This window comes from Linepithema humile, chromosome 7 (assembly GCF_040581485.1).
Source record: "Linepithema humile isolate Giens D197 chromosome 7, Lhum_UNIL_v1.0, whole genome shotgun sequence".
In the NCBI taxonomy this organism is placed as follows: Eukaryota; Metazoa; Arthropoda; class Insecta; order Hymenoptera; family Formicidae; genus Linepithema; species Linepithema humile.
Window position 1 is genome coordinate 6,473,074 of NC_090134.1, and position 22,107 is coordinate 6,495,180.

Here is a 22,107-nt window from a genome sequence, read left to right on the forward strand (position 1 = left end):
ACGAATAAAAGAGATATCGTCGAATCCCGTCTCAATTTTTACAATTCAGAGGAAAGCATAATGGACAAGTTTCGAATAGAGAAGTTTGATATATAAACTTCTTTTGAAAAAGAAAAAGCAAAATTGATAAAGAAAGGAAGGAAAGAAGATTTTTCCAAAATTTACCCAGATATCTAAAATATCTAAAAAGTATTGATTTAAAACAGAGAATAATTATCGGTTTTGCTAAAACGTAACGTTAGTTCTATCAAAATAATTATGGCTTCATCAAATGTTCCTCTTTAATGACTTTTACATGAAGCAACTTTTTACAATTAATTGCAAAAATGTTTCTGATCCTTCAAAATTTCGTAGGCATCCTAATTCGGGTGTCTTTTGTGTTCCTCACTTCGGTAACCTACTTCGATTTCCGAATGTAATACACGAACTTCTTGATAAAGAAGGAAGATCCCGAAAGAATTTTCGACGACCCTGATCTTAACTTAATCTATGACCTGACGCTTTAACCTAAGTTGGCCTGATTCCAATCTAAACTGTGAAATAAAATCTACCAGCGAGTCGGTGGAAGTATTAACACGACATTTTCATGCGCAGTCACGATGTGTGTATTCTCAATATAATTTCAGAGATGTCGGGGCGCTCTGAAAAATCATTAAAAAAATTGGTTTTTAATTGAGACATTCCCTTGCTCGCGAAATGTTTTTACGACGCACATCCTATCCGCAATAACTAGATTAATGAGGCGCGAGTGTATTCGAGAGAGTATATCCGAAATGAGTGTAATCCATTTTTAGTCAACTGATACTTAACGAGGTTGCCGTCATTAAGTATCCCGGCCCTGTAACTGGATAGCGGCATTGGTAATGCTACACTTTGAGTCCGCTAAAAAGCTGCAAGCTGTAGGCCAATTCTTCCCGCCTCCGTTAAGCCGATAGTGTACAGTATGGGTCGTAGCCACACCGCCGGTGCGTACATTATACCGCAGCGGCTTATCCAATAGAGCGTAGACAGTGAAAGTAATATGCAGACGGCGTGTTTGCACACACGCGTTTGCACATCTACATACGCGCGAGCGTGCTGTGCGAGCGGGCGCGATTGTAAAAATGTGACATTTAGAAGCGAACGTGACTTTGCGATAATTGGCTACCGCCGGTCGACTCGACCGGACTTTGTTTCCACAGTGGACGATCAAGAGCGGCTTTTTTTCTCCCTTTGTTTGCACAGGGCGAAGGCCATCGGGGAAAAAGCGTCGTTAACGCGCGCGACATCGCGCGTTTCCGAGATTAACTCACCTACCGTCACTGAAACAACTTCGAAATGTGATCGTTTTTTATACCGCGCGATAGACTCCAATTGAGACAATAGTCGTAAAAAAGATTCTTCTGCAAACAGGAATAAACCAACGTTAATAGGACTCGTTCGAAGTTATGAACTCCATAAACTTATAAAACTTCTCTTCGTTTTAATTTTAAAATTTTATTATTTATTTGTGTTCGAATTCACGCCCACTTTCTAAACTTTCTTACTTGTTATTTAAATAACGATATGCTGTTTTTTGTATTAAAAATATACATTTTATATACAGATTTGATACACAAATCTATAAAAAAGAGAGAGAGAGAGAGAGAGAGAGAGAGAGAGAGAAAATCGAAAAATGGAATGAAAAATTTAACGCGAACGAAGAGATCATAAACGCGGTATAAATGGGCCAAGGCCATTTAGTAATTATCGCTTCAATTTTCAGAACGACCTAATATCCACGACCAATTATTAATAACCGTTGAAACGCAATTGACAACCCTAAATAGAAAATTATATATTATTACCAATGCGAATAAGTGAGCAAAAAGAAGAAAACGCGAAAATGAGAGGTTTGGCGCGATCGAACTTTTTTCAGAGTTTCAAGTTCGCAGATTTGCGGCGAGTCATTGATTTGAATTATCAAAAATCCTAACAAATAGTCGCGTAACTGGTACCTTATCGGCGTCCTTGTCTACTAAAAAAAGACGAAATATCCTGGCGGGGGACATAAATAAGAATAACGCACGTGCTTGAAATCGCTTTCCGCGGAGCCGGTCGAGGCGTTTATCACCATTATCAATCGTTATTATATGTTACACTGGAGGGAGTTATGAAACTGGTTCTACTGGTGCGTTAGAACCTTTGTAAAGTGGCGCAATCGACATTTTTTCCCCGCCGTGGAAAGAAAAGAAAAATACTAATACCGCGAGAGAACGATTATGTAATTATATATCTACAAACGATTAATAAACAGCTATATGTAGCACGAGGCTATCTTTTTCTTCCCGTCGTGAATAATTCATCGCCGGAGTGCCGTCGAGTGACCCTGATGAACTCTCGCCAATATCCTTCGCGCTGGATATGTTGTTTGCCCTCTATTTGCGGAACAATTCTTCCTGATAAAATAACAAAGCGACAAGTCTTCCGTCCGAGAAAACAAAGACGTCGAATTTATCGCGAGTCAGCGGTCCGCTCGCGCACGTTTCTTTCGAAATCGCGTAGCGCTTCGTCTGGAAACCCGCGTCCCAAGTCACGTACCATGGCCCGGTGCATTATTCAGCGAGAAACTTTTTGAATGTCCCACCGGGGAGCACGCCGCCCAAGTACGTCCGATTGTAAGGAGGCGTCCGGAAGTGGATCTCGCGAAAAGTTTCCGCGCTCCTCTCGCACGCGCACCGCGAGACTTCAACTTCCGTCATCCGTGACGCGCGTACGTATTAGCGCGACAATGACCGTGGAATACTTTCGACGTCAAGTTTTGGCGCGTGCACGAAGGTCCTCGTATTATGTAACTCTGTTACATCCGTGCCAAGAATAGGCGAATCAAACGGAACCGGTAGTCAACGAAAGTGAATTCCTCCGGCTTTGAAGCCGAAAATCAAGTTGCCGAATCGGATTTGAACTTCTCGAGGTCCCTTTAATCCCGTTTCATTGCCGAACCATCGTCCTTTGTAACTTTCACGAGGAATAGGACGCGTGATAATTTTACTTAAGCATGCGCCTCGCAAATCTCCACGGTATATTTGATTCAACATTACGGAAAAAATGCTTTGTGTGGCCGACGGTTAATTGCTTCTGTAGAACAAAGCGTAGTCATTATTAAATTGTGCATATGGAAGAGAAAATTCATTTTCACATTTTAGATGTCTTTCTGCAATTTTATCAAGGTCCGCGTTAAGCGCCTTGAATAACTAAACATTAAATAAAGACTGTCTTTTTATCGTCCATTTATATTAAAAAAAAAAAAAAATCTAATTCCTAAGTGCTTACAACCGTCTACTATCGTGCTCTCTCTCTCTCTCTCTTTCTATCGCATTTACATTCGCGAACGTCTTGTTGTTTCAAATCACTTATTAATTGTGAGTCGCAATCCACTACTCGTAAGTAGATACAGCCACGACAGCCGCGCTTATCGAAATCAAGAAATTACGTACTCGACAGAATAAATAATTATCGGCTGAACGGCACCGATAGGGAGGTTCCTTTCTATGCGACCTCGCGCGCGTGTGCGCACCATTCACTCCGCGAGCACAATACTCGCGCGCGGCGGTATCGAGTAGCGCGGCGCGGCCGAACGTGTCGTCGCTAGAAGAAAACAGAGAACCGGCGATCGAATTCGATAAACCGATGTTTCGACACACCGGGAGGGGGAACCACCCATCTAATAATCCCGGCTGCTGCACCTTGCGCTCGGCGAGCGCACGCTATTCATTATTGCGCACTGCAGGGTCGTGCATCATGCGAGCGAGAGAGCGAGCGAACCTGTTTCGTTCTGAACCCGTTTCCACTCCATACCCGTTACAATTTACGGCACGACCCTTGTGAAACGGCAATAGCGCAGTATCTTTCCGCGAAAATATCTGCGATTGGCGGGAGTGCGCGAGGTGAGGCCAGTCGCGGAAATCGAAAATGATTGCTCGCGCTGTTTGTACCCGGTGCGATGTCGCGCCGGTAGAGGCGTCGATATTTACGAGCGACCTTTTCCTTTGACGGATCTCCCTGCGCCTCTCCCACGTCCTACCATAGTCCTATTATTCTGAGAACGTGATAAACTTTCCATCGATCATATTATACTACCAAATGCTTTCAATGTTGTATTATGAGAGATAATTATTTACCGTGCCATCAATCGCGGACAATGATCGATGACTGTAGTCGAAAATTCCCCCTTGTTTTCAGCCGTTTTCGTCTTTCGCGAGATTAATTGTTTTCTTTTTAAAAATGAAAATATAATAGCTTTGCGTACAGAGAAGCGATAATTAATAAAATTGATATACATTTATGTTATTTTTCTCGTAAAATAGCTCGCTGAAATTAATTTTCACGTATCATCTGTATATTATTCTGTTTGTGTAATATTTTTGAGCAAACAATTTTTTCGGCTATCTGAATAGATAAATAAAGAATAATGGTAAATTTGAGCAATGTGAATTTTTCTCCCATTGCCAGAGATAATGAAACATGTTGAGGCAGTCAGGCATGTACTAATTGTTCTCGCGTGCGCCGCCGACTGATATAAATGATATCCCCCCCCCCCCTCGCCCCCCCCCTTTTCCGCTGCAATTCATGCTGTTAAGATAACTGACCCATTTCAACGCATCTTAAACCATCCGAAGAATGTTTAAAAATTCACCAACTCCCGCATCCTGTTAATTAGTTTGTAAACTTGGACAACTTATTCACAAAATAACTGATCCATCTAAAAAAAATTAATTATATATCAATTGTATGCTCAAGATGAGAAAGCTAGCGGACTCTTTAGCGAACTCATGACTTTTGTAATTATTTTTGTTCTTCATTTGTCCGTAACGCGGTGCAATTAATATCTTCGTCGAGTGCCCTTACATTTTACATTCGTATCTCGCTATTAAGCCAAGCCAGTAAGTTCGGCCCTCGTGTAAAGTCGGCCGCTCGCTACAGCAGCGCGCGCGCTAAAAAGCCCTTCGGCCACCGCTAGTCTCGTGGCGGCCGCCAAAGTTCCCCGAGTGATACTCGAAACGATAAATTGCGAAACTTGTGTTTCAGCGTGGATCCTGGGATGGTTCATGTGCAAGGCGGTCGCTTATATACAAGGCGTCTCCGTGGCAGCCTCCGTTTACAGCCTGGTCGCGGTCTCCCTGGACAGGTACGTACTCCTCGTCTGCCTTTTACCATATATCCACGCGGTGTTTGCATAAAGCAAGGCTTATAGGAAAAATGCCTATCGATAACACACAATCTCACGCTGATGCGTGTGGATGGAGTTACAATCTTGCCTTCACTTTTTTGCGCCGCGCGCATATTAATTCAAAGGCGGTGCCGTTTACGCTTGTTTTTCGTCTTTAAAATGCCAAGGTATTGAAAGCGAGATTAAGATTAGCTTTAAATTTAATAAACGGTAGATTGTGCGCGCCCGTTATTGGAATCAATATTGCAGGGAATAAATTTATAATTTTACAACTGTCGATTTTTCCGTACGAACCTGTTAAACACGAACCGGACACAAATTAAATGGTTAAATTGCATGTAATTATCCGAACGGCTGGTAATGTATTGACGAACTTGTCGTTTTTAATCGGCTATCCCGATAAGTTACGAAAATTATACAAATCTTTATGTCTGATGAAATCTAATGCTTTCTTGCAACAGCCACGACCACACCGAATTCCACCATGACACATTTATTTCTCATCAGCAATGCAATGCGCTCACCGACAATAATTATAGACTGCGGTGTAACATACACATTATCGACATGCTTCCATTATGGGATATCGATCGTGATAATGGGCACACGTTATATCTACATTCAAAATTTGCCGTTTAACGTACGTAATATGTAATGTAATATTAATAGGTGAAACAATATGTTTCAGCGTGTAGAATGATATATCGTAATACATTCCACATTACTGCCGTATACTAATTATGTAGAAACACTTTATTAACTCTCAATAACGCATATAATTTCGCATTGAACTTATTATTCTCCATGAATAATCACAGGCATTTGCATAAGTAGATTTTTATGCCAATAATACGCGTGACGCCTTACGTGGCACACTCCCGCTATTTTATTGGAGAATAAAATGTAGATCTCGTATTTCATTCACGGCACAAATTATTACTATCCCCATTCGCACAATGTCATAAAGATGCACCTGCTCGACTGGATAGTCGCGCGTGATACGCTCGCGAAAGATAAAACCGCGTGTCCTCAGTGCCAGAAAACCGGTGCTAAAAGCTCCCAATAATACGAGAATACGAAATTATCCCCGATTGAATGACAAACAAAATTGAATATTGCTCGAAGAGATGAAACTTATTGGAATATATTTGAATTTCGGTGAACGAGAACGACTCGCTATCAATTTCACGTTAGACGACGAGAAACGAGACTTCCATCGTGTGGACCGTGGAAATAGTTTTATAGAATCTTCGGAAGCGATCGATCTTCCGGGAATTGCTTGGCGAAAGGGATCGCGCCGAACTTGGGCGAATTGTCTTTTCGCCTACCACCGTGCGCAAATGCATCTTCCCATCCCTGTCACGCCGGCCGCCGACGATGCAGCCAAGCGCTTCAGACCGAAAATATATCTTCTTCCTGTCCCATATGCTTCTCGTCTTGCGAGCGTGCAACGACAGAACTTGGACGTGAACCTACAGTCGACAGAAATCTAGGAAGTGGATTTTGCGTGTGACACCATTGTTTTGGTTTCTCACAAACAAATTTATGCGTTTATTCGTCGAAATAAATTCTGCGAGGAATGTTTTCGCAAGCAACGCTATTTTTACTAATGTGTGAAACTTTTAATAAGTTGTATGTATATTTGTATTGCGAAATATCTGCAAAAAACACGCAATATTTCCTTACTGATAATTAATCATCTCATTAGAATTAATGTAAGATTGAGAAGGATGGTTTCGACGTTGTTCTTAATTCATTTGAGACGTTAACGATCGATATTTAATGGATAAATCTCGGTGTTTCTACACCACTACACCCACATATATACCTACTCAAAAAGATATGGCGAAGACTTTTGCATAATGTCGACACGCGATATTCGATCGTACTTGTTATACCGCTAGGTGTTTCTCAATGCGCGTAATCCGAGTCATAATATCGAGTTATGTTATTTAACCCGGTGCTAATTTCATGGACACGGAAAACGCAGGGACACAAATTATGCAACGTTACTTTATTGATAAAAGTTTGATTTGCCCGGAGAAGCTCCTCACCGCGACAGCTAGGACATTGTAGAGAGCTCGCGCGGATTAAATTGCTCTTTCCCTAATTTCAAATGCTTGCTCGCCAAATGACAGAAACTGTTCTAATCTCCGCGATTGCCCCGATCATCGCGTCGAACTTTGCGACAAGTGCAGTTCTGGCAAAAGCACGGAGAAATAAATAACTTAATTTGCAAGAGATGATTAGGTGAATTTGCAAAACCCAATTCAAACTAATGTGATTTGAAAATGTAATGTAATAATTAAATATATACATACGTTTGTAAAAAATTAAATTTAGCCAAGTGTAAAAAATTATATTTTGAGTTACGATTAAAATATTTCAAATGTCATGTTTGTAAAAATTTTTGCAGTGTCTGAATGTTTCTTTCGAAATAATTGCCTAAGAAGATACATCTCATATTTCATACAATTACTCAGAAAAGCATTGGCATATAGCTATAAGTGTGTACATCAGTCTTGGCGTACAAAAGCTGTGTACATTTCCATAAGAAAAAAAAACCCAGAATACATTTGACTACAATTCTTTAATTAAAGTCCAAAATGAAATTCTACCGGATTTTTAATTTCCGAAGACGAGGATTTTACGAGTAGAAAAATTCTTCGCTTGTCATAAAAATTTCGAGTGCCTAGAGATGGAGAATCGGAATTCGTTGCCAAAAGCCATTTCGGGATTCCACTCGTAAAAGATGCTCACCGCGGACGCTAGGCATCCATGCCTGAAAAAATATGAAGGAGGTCAAATTGCAACGGCGAATGTGGACCTTGGTTGCATCTTTACGAGACGAGTTTGCATTCAACGGTGAAACACTAGCCGCAATTTTTTTCTCCATATATACGACATACATCTACCCCACACACACGATCTTGTGTGTGTGCGACGCTCTCACACTGGCATCGGCTGCGCGTGTGTCGTGCAAGGTATCGGTTCTGTCAAGGTACCAGTATCTTACAACACGTATTATCTTAACCCAATTCTTGCGATCGACGCGAGGGGTTGAAAGCGCGTTATTGGCCAACCGGTGGGACGTTGAAACCGGTATCGCGGAGACGATTGGTCAAGCGGCCACCCCACCAAGCTTAGCGATCGGCTGACTCAACTAGCCGGCATATATCGTCATGCAGATACCACGGGTCACGTGATCAAATTTATGGCGATTTTTAAAAATTACACACGGTATATAAGCTCCCGCAGTCGCCGAAACCAGCATAAGCTCACTTACTTCCGAGAAGTAACAAGCAATCCACAACCAATCAACATGTTCAAGTTGGTAAGCTAAAAACAGTTTATTTATTTACAATCTCTATCGGTGTATTTCTTCTCGATTCTCTCTCCGATTACGAGACGATTAAACAAATCAGACCGCAATTGTTTCCATTTGTTTACCGATCATCGCGTTTCTATTAACTCGACGTACTGACTAACTGTATATTGATCGATGTAAAAGAGTAGATAATACATCTAATAGAACGTCGATCGATTTTTAAATGTCCATTTCCGGTGGACAAGCGACACTTTGACACACTTCCGCCGAGTGTGATTTTGTAAAATCGCCACGTGATTACTTTTTTTCGGGTTCGATCGATCCGTCGCAAACACGATTTCTACGCGGAGCAGAAACAGAAGGAATTGTTGCGGTACGCGACGCCGAGTGAAAGATCCGATTTCGCGCCGAAGATATAGCGTCGTGGAGCCATGGACTTTGCGGAAGCGCGCTGTTATTTTCGCGAGTTCTCGACGCGGGATTTCTCTCTCCACGCCGGTGGAGTCGGCGCTGGCACGGAACGGCGCGTTTATACATCTCGAGTAAACAGAGCCTCTAATACTCCGTCGCGGAAAACTCTTTCCGTCGCGAGCTCTCGCGCCTCCGTGATCGATAAAGAGACGGGCGGCTATCTCGCGCGGCGCGCATACATACATACATACTGAAACAGAGGAAAAAAGATTCCTCTCGGCCTCTCCTCGCTCTCGCCGGGCTCTTGCTTTTGCTGTGACCTTTCCGCTTCGGTGTGTGCGCGCATACACGGCGACGGCGACGACGACGACGACGACGACGACGACGACGAACCCGCCGCCCTTACGCCGTTCACCGGTCTCGCACTGGCAAACGGCACCCGACCTCTCTTTCCATAGAATATCTATACGAGCGAAATCACTGAAGCATGCATATTGTTAGGCAGCATTGGTGCCGCTGCCGACGCCAATGCAGAATGCAACTCGCATTTTTTTCGCGGCGAGCATGTAAATCGACCTCGCCTTATCACGCGATCTCTTGCAAAACAATTCTCTCGATCGCGCGCGTTCTCCGCTCTTAACGATCAATCGGGATTAACGCGTCTAATTTATTCTATCGCCGATACAATCGGAATGATTGTACAATCGATTCCGAAGAACCGCAACGCTCGCTGAATATCAGATACGTCTAAGATCAACACGAGTCTCGCAGGAACTGTCGCGCAATTGCGCTCATTGTCCATTTTTCGCGATAAACCTCCGGCGGAACAATACGACAAACAGTACGGCAATTGACTCGACGGAATACGCAAATTCTACGAAATGCCATCGGCAGGATTATTAAGGATAACTCTTCGAGTGAGCTGGAGATCATCGGAAGGAACAATCTGCAAGTGCTCTAAATCCCCTTAACAATCTTCTTCATAGGCTGTCTTCGCTGCCGTCCTGGCTGTCGCCTTCGCTGCTCCCGGAGGTCTGACCGGTATTGCTGTCAGCCATGGCATTGGCCCGATCGTCGCCCCGGCGGTCGTCTCTGCTCCAGTTGCCCTTGCTCATGCCGCCCCGGTTGCTCATGTGATCGCTCAACCCATCGCTCCTGCTGTTCACTCCGCCCCCGTCGTCACCAGGACTGTTCTGGCCGGTCATGGCGCCCCCCTCCTCTCTCTTCACGGTTAGACTAGGAGAACCAGCGTAAACTCACCAACACCACTGAGTCACGACGATACAATCCCGGAAAAAAAAACATCCCCACTTCCTCGCAAATCGTCCAACGCAAAGGAAAGCCCGTAGTACGAAGAAAGGAAAAAAAAAAAAATTGCATGTCCCCCTATCACCGCTGATTTTGACCCCCTACTTCATCGCCGTTCCCTACGTGTGAATCATCAGGCCCCGCGATCGAGCACCGAGGGAGCGGATCCGGAAAAGGACGCGCGGATCAATCAGGATTAAAGCTCCGCGCGGAATTAATCGAATCTCTTTCTCCACGTTCGTCTTTTCCTTCTGCTTCATCGACAAAATTCTCGGACTTTCGTCACGATCATCCCACCATCATCTTGAACCCTACCCTCGTTCATATGGAATTTTAATAAAATTTTAATTAAAAACCTAACGAAAGAGTTCTTATTGTTCGCACTCCTTTATCCAAATACCCGATACAAGCGTGCCGCGGAATAAGCGAAATAATCGCGCCATGGGGCGCGCCAGTAATAGCGTCAGAATTTTATACGCTTTCCGTTTCGCATCTTCCGATCTCGTTTATTTCCACGCTGAATAGTAGCGATTTTATTGAACGGAAGGGGTAAACTAAGGGCGCAATAAATCGGAGCGCGCATAAACATACTTTTTTGATCCTTTCGATAAAAATATACACATTACGGACATATACGGATTGCATTCTGCGCGCACACAATGACATATGTACGCACACGCGCATCCGCGCGATCCGCAACTAACAGAGAACTATCCAATTTGTGCTTTACGAGCGTCTCCGGGGATTTCCCGAAATAATTCCGCCCTCGCTTCGTCCTTCGCCCTTCTTAGAAGTCTATTTAGTCAAGATGCTTCTGTTCTCACGTCTAACTTCTCAACCGCCACGACAAATTTTGCGTCTCGAACAGTATTAATATGAAGTCGCTCGAATATGAATGTGCTCTTTATAATACGTATAAAACAGATTTGCTGGGAGTTAACGGACAGAAGCGAAGTCGTTCGACTTGAGCATATATTCCGGGAAATTGTTTCGTCCGGAATAATAAATTCCGACAATGATACAGCGCATCAATGCGGTTTATTCGAGACGGAAGCTCGCAGCTTCTCTTTCAACGTCTGATTTGTGATGCGTTCGTACTTTTGTTGATCTTTCATACTTTGGAAGATAAACTGCCCGCATTAATCGAAGAAAGGGAAAGATTTCCTGACGGAAACCATTCGCGCACAATGAAACTGCGTATACTTATCATCCATGCTATAAAGCACGAATTCTCTATTCGTGCCAAATTATTGAAGTTGCATTTATCATGATAACACAAAATGGGGCTACACTTTCTCTCGTACGGCGTGCAAACAGTAGTTATATTGCGCGATCGTATCGTGCAGAATACGATTGTCACGTTTAATTTCTCTCCCCGAAAATAAGCTTGTAGGAAAAATAACAATAGAGTCACCCGATACGATTGCGCTTTGTGGCCGTGATATCCTTCATCAAAACGGTATGTTTTATATTGCGTGTTTAGCACGCGCGTATTAATCTGCCGATACACTTATATGTGTATCACGGCTCTTGCCGTGTAACAAAAATCTTCATAATTTTTCGAAGATTTGTATCGACAAGAAAATATTGCTCTTAACTTTCCTATTGCGAGCAAAATCTAAACTTTTTAATCACGTTACTTGTAGTTCCTTAAGAAATAATCAAAACTTCTTTTTAGATAAATGGAACAGTAAATCGTGATTGAATCTAATTCTTATTATATTTTAATAATTTTGTAAATTACGTGAAATTGGCAGTTTTTAATATCTCTGTAAGAAAATGATTCAATTCAATGATATCTCAAACATTTCTCATGATATAAAATTATTTGTGAGCTTTGAACGTTGCTCAATTTAAGGATTTCTCTCTGCAGCTTTGTTGCTTACAATTTACTTTTTCATGGCATAAAATTACTCAAGTTATAGAGTTGAAGATCAAGATTAAAAGTCCGAGAAATAACGAGATGTTTCTCTCATTGTGAATATATCTACTTTTAAAACATCGTGTTGCTTCGTATCTTTATCTGTCTTTGATTTGTATTTGTCTTACATTATTTGTGCGGAATTATTTACTGCGGCGTAGCGCGTGCCACGAAGAGAACACAAAACTAAAATTTAACGTGCCATCTTGAAAATGTATCGCTGACAGATAATGGGTTGAGGCGGAATTACTTGCCCGTGAACGGCGCGATTATGCGGTATAATGCGTATTGTTTCATAAATTTCGCCGGGACAAACGGGACAGAATTGATGGTCCGCTCGATAGCGATGGCGTCTGCCAAGCTTGCGGACGTAGGGATCTCCTCTCGCGGAGCGGAAAAATTAACGAACGCCAGGATACGTTGGGGGATGGGGGTGGAGACGAGGGGAGGGGAGTCGTCATAGTAGTCGGGCACACTGCGGTGTCTGCGACAAGAGCATACTTTATTTGGGAGACGGTCCGCGATATACAGAATCATTTGGCGCGTTGCGGCGAGCCGCGTTATATACGGCGGGATCCCGCCGGTGTCGGCGATTTCCCCTGATGAAGTCCGGATCGTCAGTAGCCGTAAAGCGAACCCGGGTAGAGGTATTTATAGCTGTTGTAATACGCCAGAGGATACGGGTGATACGGGTGATACGGATACACCTTTGCGTAGGGCGACGGGTAGACCAACGGATAAACGGGCAGCAGCGGCGGCGGCAGCGGGCCCGGTGCTGGTGCCGGTATCGGCGTCGGTCTCGGTTCCGGCGTCGGTGCGCATGTGGTCGCTACCACTGCGACAGCCATCACGAGAATCTGCGAAGCATCAACGGAAGATTACGTTTTAAAAGCGGGACACGTCGCGAAATCACACGCCCGGGTCGCTTCTCTTTCTCTCTTTCTCGCACTCTCCCCTCCACTCATCCCTCGTTTTTACGAGCGTTATGAAAAATGTCGGGAGTGTGCTTGAGCGAACGGGCGAGCGAGGTGCATTTAGCCGTGGCAGACGACTTCGCCGACGCCCGATCGGGCCGCTTTTTGCCACCGCGAAATTCGATATCACCTCGCTCTAATTAATCACCGAGACGATCGCACGTGCCAAGAACGAGCGCCCGATGTCTTCTTTTTCCCTTCGATCTGCGGCGATAGCGCTTTCTCTTTCCTTTCTTTCTCTCGCCGATTTTTTCTTCCTTTTTTTTATGGTAATTCAATTATTCGTGCATCGCGAAAGTTTCGGGCGGAAACGTTCCGCTACTTCGATTTCAACGCTATAGTTTCGCAATAACGTTTCCTCGTTGAAAAGGATTACACGGACCATGATCGATCGGATACTTTTATGCACGCGAATCGAGACATCTGAACACGGTTCTCGCTTCGAACAAATTTAACGAATTTATAAAACGAAATTATTCAGTCTGCGCGATTATATGTGGCGCGTTTATTTAAAAAATTAAGCAAATTTAAAAAATTAATATTACGAGATATCAAAAGTCGCATTCGATGTATCTCATAACAACATTCGCAATAATACCGTCTAAATTTTATGAAAATTTTACTCGATGTGTCACTTAAACTCGCGCTTAAAATTTCCCATCTCTTGTTGCAAATCGTTGGATTATGATGTCAAAAGCGAAATATCGTATCAAATTTTTTCTTACTTTATACGGCGAAATAAATTAGTTTTTCTTTTGCATATTATAATATTTACCAATACAAGAGACAATAACAAAAAATTTTGATACATTTTATCAATTTCTAACAATACCATCAAATGCAAGTGACTGATTTATTTCAATATGTAATACAAGAAAAAAATCACATAATTTGTCGCCTTCGACGTCATAATTCAATAATTCCGTAGTGAGGAAACAGGAACCTTAAGGGTTAGCGTCGCGGAAGTATCCCGGAATTAAACCCGATACGCTGCACAGACGCACACGTAACACATACAGACCCGAATGTACGATGGATCTACTTGCCAGTTTGAACATGTTAAACGTTTTATCAGCTTTCCCGTTAGCAAACACACAGAACAACGTGGATCGACACTGCAGTTGTAACTACGGGAAATCGATCCTTTTATATAGGTACATGTGTCGAGGATCATCATCGCGAACGTCTCATTGTGTACGTCCCCACCGCACAAAACTCACAGGCGGCCTTGGACGAGCCAGATTTCCGCGTTGGTGATTTTTTCAATTTTTCTCGCCTTCTCGCCGACATGACGGCTCGGGGGAGGCTTCTTGCATTATACATATCCGCGATAAGCGCGGTATATACAGATACGTGCCACCGCACCGCACTCGGAAGTGGCGCGCGCGCTCCACGTGAGAGCGCTCGTAGATCAGTATCGTGCCACCGCGTTGATTTATGGAAGGTCTTGCGAGCGCCGACGGCGACAGTATTTAACGTTTACTCATCGGATCGAAGGACGACGCGAAGAGCGCCGATGACGCTGATAACGCGGAGCGAAGGGTGGCGCGCTCGGTGATCGCGCGCAGCCAAGGCGAAAATCTGTGCGAACGTCTCCGACTTCGACACCCGGCAAAATGGTGGATTTAATGAACCCGGAAGCTGCGCCTCTCGGCACCGCGAGAAGAACGTTCATTAAAGAAAGTATTCGACGTTTCCAAGGCCCGGTGGGATGGCGGACCGTTTTAATTAATGAGAAGCGTCTTTTCGCGCGCTCCTGCGACGAGAATGTCCTCCTTTACGACTTCTTTGCATCACAAAGACGCGACGCCTTATCCGCGCGCGGATTTCCTCCGGAGATTCGAACGTGCTTCGTCACGATTAATAAGATTCTAAAACGAAAGTATAGGTATATCGTCGTCGGTGGTTCTTACTCCGCGACGCCGCGACGTTGTCGTCGTAGTCGTCGTGATCGATGGTCCGCCTGTCGCTTCGAGACGATTTAACTTCCCAGCCTGCATTCTTGCGGCGTCAGACATCGGCCGATTTGCGCGGACGTTCGGGAATTTACTGAATAATTATCTCGCTCTTCGATCGCGCGCTTATATTCCTCAAGCTCTTTCTTTTCCTCGTCGTGTCTCGCGTTGAACTCGTCCAACTTTTCTCTCTTGTACATCTAACATCTTCATTCATGCGTTCCAATGGCAATCAATAGATCGATATCGACGAAAACACGTCTCGATGGATTTCTCTTTCTAATTTGGCCTATCTTGGCCTATTTTGAACGGCAAATGAGAATTCTTGTGTCACATAAGAGGCGTTTCTCGTATGTATTCTCAAACAACTCGCGGCACGTTCATCGAAGCGTAACGAGCGCAAATGTCTTTCGAAAGAGCGAATGGATTTGTCGGCAATTCCATATGTAAAACCTAAAAATGGTAACAGCTATACGCGATCTCTTGCGTGCGCGCGCGCGCGTAGGCGTCGCGCGTCGAACCTGTCTTTGTTACCCATAAAACAGCCATTCTGCATTCTTCACGAAATGGCACAATAAATCAAACAGTTATCTAATCCGTAAATACTCTTTGGGTATTTACCGGAGCATAAGTTTATTGCCCACGAAGAAGTTAATAACCAGTTTGGCGACCTTCGTAATCCAATCAAGAAGTTTTATTAAATTTAATTTTAAATGAATTTTTACTCATTTAAATTCAATTCAATTATTGAAAAACTACATTAATAAAATTTAAATTAATGCGAAAGCACAAGTAGAGATGAAATAGAAATACTAAATAAAAGTAAAAAATAATCAAGACCAAATACAAAGTATTTCCACGCAATTATTTTCTATACACGCGTAACGGACTTTTACGCGTTCAATTAAAACTTTCATTCTGGAAAGAAAAAGTCGAGAATAATTAACAGATTTTCGGTCTACGTTTCTTTCAGATTTCTCGCAATCTGGTGGCCGCTGAAATGTCAGATCACGAAACGGCGGGCGCGCATGATGATCGTCGTGATCTGGTTCATCGCTCTCACAATGACGTCGCCCTGGCTGCTGTTCTTCGACTTGGTTTCCATTTACGACGACGAGCCTGATCTGCGCCTCTGCCTGGAAACGTGGCCGCATCCGGAGGACGGCTCGCTGTTCTTCCTAATCGGCAATCTGACCTTCTGCTACGTGCTGCCGATGATACTCATATCTCTGTGCTACATTCTCATCTGGATCAAAGTGTGGCGCAGGCACATACCCACCGACACTAAGGACGCCCAGATGGAGAGGATACAGCAGAAGTCGAAGGTGAAAGTTGTCAAGATGCTGGTCGTGGTCGTGATACTCTTCGTCCTCTCGTGGCTGCCGCTCTACGTGATTTTCGCCGTGATCAAGCTGGGCGGCGACGTGGCGGAGCGGGAGGACGAGATCCTGCCGATAGCCACGCCAATCGCCCAGTGGCTGGGCGCGAGCAACTCCTGCATAAATCCGATCCTCTACGCCTTTTTCAACAAGAAGTACCGACGCGGCTTTATCGCTATCTTGAAGAGCGGCCGATGCTGCGGCAAGCTGAGATATTACGAGACCGTCGCGATGATGTCCTCCTCGACAAGCATGAGGAAGTCCTCCTACTACGTCAACAACAATAACAACAACAATAACTCGTCGACGAGACGCGCCTGGCATGGACCGCCGGTCCATCAGGACAGCAACGTTTCCTATATATTCAATCACACCGGCGTGTAATCGCGGCCGAGCGTAAGTCGGGGACGCCTCGCAGCGGCCTCGCCCCATTGTGCTGATTTATTAACGTATCCTGGCCGACAATGAAGAAATTGGAGAAAGACGTGATGGCCTTTTGCATTTCGACCGCTCTGGTGCGCGGTCGAAGCCTGAAATCTGGCCGGAATCAGCCAGTCCGAGAATTGCGGGTCATCCTCTGGGATGATCGACACCGATTGTTACTCGGGCCGGAAATCGCCGACGGATGGACGAGGGGGAAGAGAGATTGGAGAGATCTTTTTCCCGGCGGACCGCGGAACGGTCGTCGACCTGCCATTTTACGTCGTTACGAAGAACGACGCCGTCGTTTTGGATTTTGTCACAATGTAGCCACTGCGTATATGTAATATACTAGTTGTTAAGAGAAGAGGAGAGCGGGCGCGCGAGTGGCGCGATTGTTTGCCTGACGATATGTCGAAGTAGCTTTCTAGGTGATTCGAGAACGGACGGGATTTACGCTTCAACGAATCTTAAGGTTTCTTCTATGTCGAGATGTTTGTACGCGCGCGATTTCGAGGGTACACGTTCGAGTACTGGGGGAGGGGTGGGGGGATTGTAGTTAGGTCGTCACCAATTAAATGTAAAGCACGAGTTTGTTACGATCGCGCGTCGAGTACGCAATTAGCGCGACAGCGACGCCAGAGTGGCGATGATGATGTCGAAAATGATGATTCTCGCGCGAGCGGATGCGAGCCCGGTCGAGTCATTGTTTCTCGGCGGCTCCACCGTCGTGACAGACAATTAGCCGCGCGCGACACTCATCGGCGAAGCAGCTGCGTAATTAAGGGCGCACGGAGTGGAGGCGCGCTTCATCGAGCACGGACGAGTACGGCGGAGCGGTGCAGCGTTGTGTAAGAATTGATTTCGATTTGCTGACTCTCGCTCGGGCAGCCTTTCAGCAGATCGATTATTGAGAAAACAAATCGCGCAAGATCTCAATCTCTTGTCCGTGTATTGTACAATGAATTTATAACGATATCGATCGTTGAGACCACAATTGCACCAAAAATCGATATTAAACAATATGAATCTTTAGCGAGACGGACGGTAAATCTTAGACTTAACTCAGTAATCCTAATTAATTTATCTGAAAAGAAAGAGTTTATTTATATTTTTCCGGAAAATTCTGGTAAAAAGATGTGAGAAAGATTCCTCATAAGATTACGGCACACTCGGTCTTTTAAATTCTTTATCTTATAAATAGGATGGGATAAGAAAAGGATTAATTTGAACGAGAATGGATTACTCGAGTCTTTATAAATGTTACTTCTGCGCGGATTCAGGCAAGTGATTTACTACGTAATTAAAATCACATATACCAAGATTACGGACATATATTTTCTTACGGAAACTTTAACCGAGTTAGTCTTTTTGTGGTCTGCGCGATCGTTCTCCGTTTATGGATTGTGCAAAGTACGTTGAAAAAATCCATGATAATATAAATGTATGAAACGTCATAAAAATGTCTAGAAAACGTTCTTGCAACGCGTTCTTTAAACATTTTTAGAGATTTTTTATACTCTTGTATTAGTAGCAAGTCATGGTCATAGAGTTTGATTTGTAGGATGTAACACGGTTATCAAAGACGTTTTTCTCTCATTAAATTAATCGATAGGATTTTCTCAAGCATGATTGTCTGTCGCGTCGCGTTTGCGCAGCGAAATTTATCCGGATTATTCGAAGGCGATTGCTGCAGTTTTCTAAAGCCACGTTTATCGCGCGAGCTTGACAGCGCAGCTCGTTATTTTGTCGCGCGAGATCATCTGTCGACGATAAAAAAAAAAAAAGGTATACTTTGTCCATATTGGCACCGTGATCGATCAGATCACGGATTTTCGCGCGCGCGTTGTAACGCAATAGCGATTGCATTACCCACTCGTTACATTTTAAGAGCCGAGTCGATCGGTTTTTTTTGCGGGACGGTTTGCGTCCCTCCCCGGAGAACGGGGGATTACTTTGAATCTTTATAGCTGTAAGATGGTAAGCAAATTGTCGGATTTTACGATAGAGCAATTATTTTCGTAAGGTTTTTATACGAGAAAGAAAAAGAAAGAGAGGGAGAGAGAGAGAGAGAGAGAGAGAGAGAGAGAGAGAGAGAGAGAAAGAGAGACGAATCATAGGTGTAACGCAGATGTACGAATTATTACAAGACGGTCGGGGCTAACCCAATTCATATCCACCTCCGTGGCGGGACATCGCTACGTCTCTCGCGGTGGCGATTAAGTGTAATAATGATAATAAGATAAGAAAGCGGAAGGAGAGAGAGGAATGCAACGTAGTGGCGACCAGCAGCAATAGCAATCGATGGGACACAACTCGAGAGGCGTAGAAGCAATCGGGACTTGAAATTGATATAATTTCGTATTGGATTAAAATTTCGATAATGCCGTAAGCAAGCACAACACAAACGAAAATGATCTCTAGCTTAACACGCAAACCGATGTGAAACGCATTTGTCCGGTGCCACAGGCAACTGAGTTCATCGAAATTATGTCGATCCCAATCCCTGGCAATAATCTCGGGCTGCTATTATAATACGTGTAATAAAACGGCGAAAATACGTGTAACGAGCATGCATATAACACCTGTAGCATATATAAATATATATGTAAGGATTAAAGCGTAAGTCTATCCGCTATCTGCATGTACATATTCTATGTATATTTACTGTTGCTACGTTGTTATTAAAATACACACAGACACACATACGTTTACGCGCTCCGCGTTCATCGTTATGTTAAAAAAGATCTCTTTCGTATTATAGATTCTTAATTACTACTTATCGGTTATCGAGTTTCGCCGTGCAGTGTCTTTTGTACGCACACACCTTAACGGGCTTTCGTAACTCTTCGAGACTTTCGTTTATGAGATTACGTTGGGAGGCAATTAATAGAACACGGGCAAAGCAGAGAGATTATATTCTTGCGTTCGACGACTTCTTGAACTGCGTTGCGCAACACAAGAGACAAGTCTAAGCGTTCATTGAGATTCAATGCACGTTTCTAATTAGCGTGATAAGAGTTACGTTTCTTGCGTTTTCAACTTAGATACATGCAATATGGTGTAATAAATATGCATGTAAAAAAAAACATTCACAATAGAATATAAAGCAAATATGAAATTCCGGTATATTTGAATATATTCGATTGTTTCGATGTCGCTGCAATTCGATTTTGAGATCCGAATATAATTCTATTTAAGATAAAACGAATAGTCGAGAAATTCGAGCACTTCGAATGTCGCGTGCATTTTTAAACAATTGGATTATATATATTTGTGCTGGAATTTGCAGAATTTTCATATTTGAATTAGATTTCAACTAGATTTGTGATATTTCTGACCAATCTCACGGATTATCTGTATTCGAATAAGAATAACACAACTTGATATTTAGATATTTGGAACGTTCAACTATTTTTTATCAGAAATCTTATTATTCGAATAACAAATTATTTAAATATTTACAAACCTAATTCATACGCCCTGTCACTAGCATTTACGAGTTACGATCGAAGAATTTCCAGACTGATGCTACAAAACAAAGCTGGCTGCCCTAAAATCCTACTCTGAAATTTTATTCCATCATATCGTTCCGTAATAGTGCGTGTTGGGGAATTCACGATCTCGCCTTAATTAAAGAGAGCAAGTCCTATTATCAATAATAATGCTTTCACTTGAATAAATTTTTCATATGTGTAAAGTTTCGAATTTCCAAATAATATGTTTCACGCGAACAAAATACTGCTGGGTTCTATGTGTGTCAGGGATTTTATCAAATGTAACTATGTTACGATAGTTACGTTTGTAATGCGAGCTTATATCATAACAACGTATCGCGTGTCGCACATTTCTACTTGGCTAACCGATTCCCATCATACGATCACTGCTCGTTTCATTATTACAATAAAACTATATGTCGCGCATTTAAAATAGTGTTGTTGATAAGCGTTCCAAAAATAGTAAACCCGATAAATAATATTTTATTAACATTAACTATCCCCTGGATATCAAATAATATTTTATACAAAAGTTAGAAACTGCACGAACAACTTGAAAAGAAAAAAAAAATATTATTTCAATAACAGAAAAAGATATATATTTTTTCAGAGTTTCGTTGCGGCGTTTCATTAAGGATGTTTTTATCGTAAATCTCTTATATAATATGTTTGTCGATATCGCGAACAATTTATGAGGTATACTGAGATAAATGAGGAGATACCAGCTAAAATTAATACCAAGAAGCGGTGAGAATCTGCGTAGGGAATCTGAAGCTTAAAGGTTAATCCATCGTCGTAAGTTTATTTTTTCTGATAGCGCGTGAGATACGTGAGGAAAGGCGTTAATGTGAACCAGCGTTTCTCGATAAATATATAAGCATTCTCTGTTACGCAATTTTTTATAATCGAGACACTCCCTGTTATATTCTTACATGTAATAGTCTCGCGCCTTAAGCGGGGTATGTGAGAGTTTAATTGATAAGCGTTTAATTGATAGAATGTAATTTACGCTCACTGGATATATATATATATATTATTAGTGATGTGATTACGCGAAGTAACCGGATGTGTTTTACGATGTTGGCAGAGCCTGTTTGAAACGAGCGAGATTTTCACGTCGAGATATCGGAAGTGCACGTCTGTTTGTAGCTGCGAGATTGATGCTTTTATACATATGAACACCTTTTTTGCTCTTTATACAAAAATACTATTCGTATCAAGTTCACCGTAACCATAAATTATTCGGTTGTTGCAAAAGATGTTTGTCATATTTGTCAAATAAAATTAAAAGTGAAATTACGTAGCTCCGACTTTTATTAATCGACACAATCATCATCAGCTTCAATACATTATTTCCATGTAAATGAAAGAAATTTTTTTAAATTCTCTTTATAAGTATCGATAATTTCCTTTTAAATAGAATTATTTAACAGAAATATCTTTTGCATCAATCCAATAATAACACCATGCCGCAAAAAAATATAATATCGCTTTTGAAAAAAGATGCACACTTACCAGTGTCACGGTCCAATTGACACTTTCGTTGCACACATTGCCGATTAAAAGGTCCGACAAGGTCCGATCACGCTTTGTAAGGAGACACCGTAATGTTGAATCTTCTTAGCAACACAACATCGAATGATATGCCATCCTCTTCCTTTTCCGTTGTTTTGCTTTTGTCGGTTATGCGTTATATGGATAAGCAGCAGTTATCTGTATAACAATG

The 22,107-nt window shown here is 42.7% G+C and overlaps 2 protein-coding genes and 1 long non-coding RNA gene across 4 annotated transcripts in view; 1 reads left to right on the top strand and 2 right to left on the bottom strand.

Annotated features, from left to right (window-relative positions):
- LOC105667655 (neuropeptide SIFamide receptor) overlaps positions 1–16,981 on the top strand; it is a 36,606-nt gene extending 19,625 nt beyond the window's left edge. The window contains exons 2-3 of the mRNA XM_012359593.2: positions 5,047–5,146; positions 16,059–16,981. Coding sequence (XP_012215016.1) covers positions 5,047–5,146; positions 16,059–16,848 — 890 coding nt within the window. The 3' untranslated portion in view covers positions 16,849–16,981. The remainder of the gene's footprint in view (positions 1–5,046; positions 5,147–16,058) is intronic.
- Positions 12,640–14,298, bottom strand: LOC105667658 (uncharacterized). The gene is made up of 2 exons (XM_012359596.2): positions 14,177–14,298; positions 12,640–13,013 (listed from the first exon to the last, which is right to left on the bottom strand). Exons 1-2 carry the CDS (start codon positions 14,186–14,188, stop codon positions 12,774–12,776), a joined length of 252 nt encoding a protein of 83 aa, XP_012215019.1. The 5' UTR covers positions 14,189–14,298; the 3' UTR covers positions 12,640–12,773.
- Positions 16,982–21,011: 4,030 nt separating the features above from the next.
- LOC105667607 (uncharacterized) overlaps positions 21,012–22,107 on the bottom strand; it is a 127,292-nt gene continuing 126,196 nt past the window's right edge. For both annotated transcript variants that reach the window (XR_001099957.2, XR_010891150.1), the window contains one exon: positions 21,012–22,094. This is a non-coding gene — a long non-coding RNA (uncharacterized lncRNA). The remainder of the gene's footprint in view (positions 22,095–22,107) is intronic.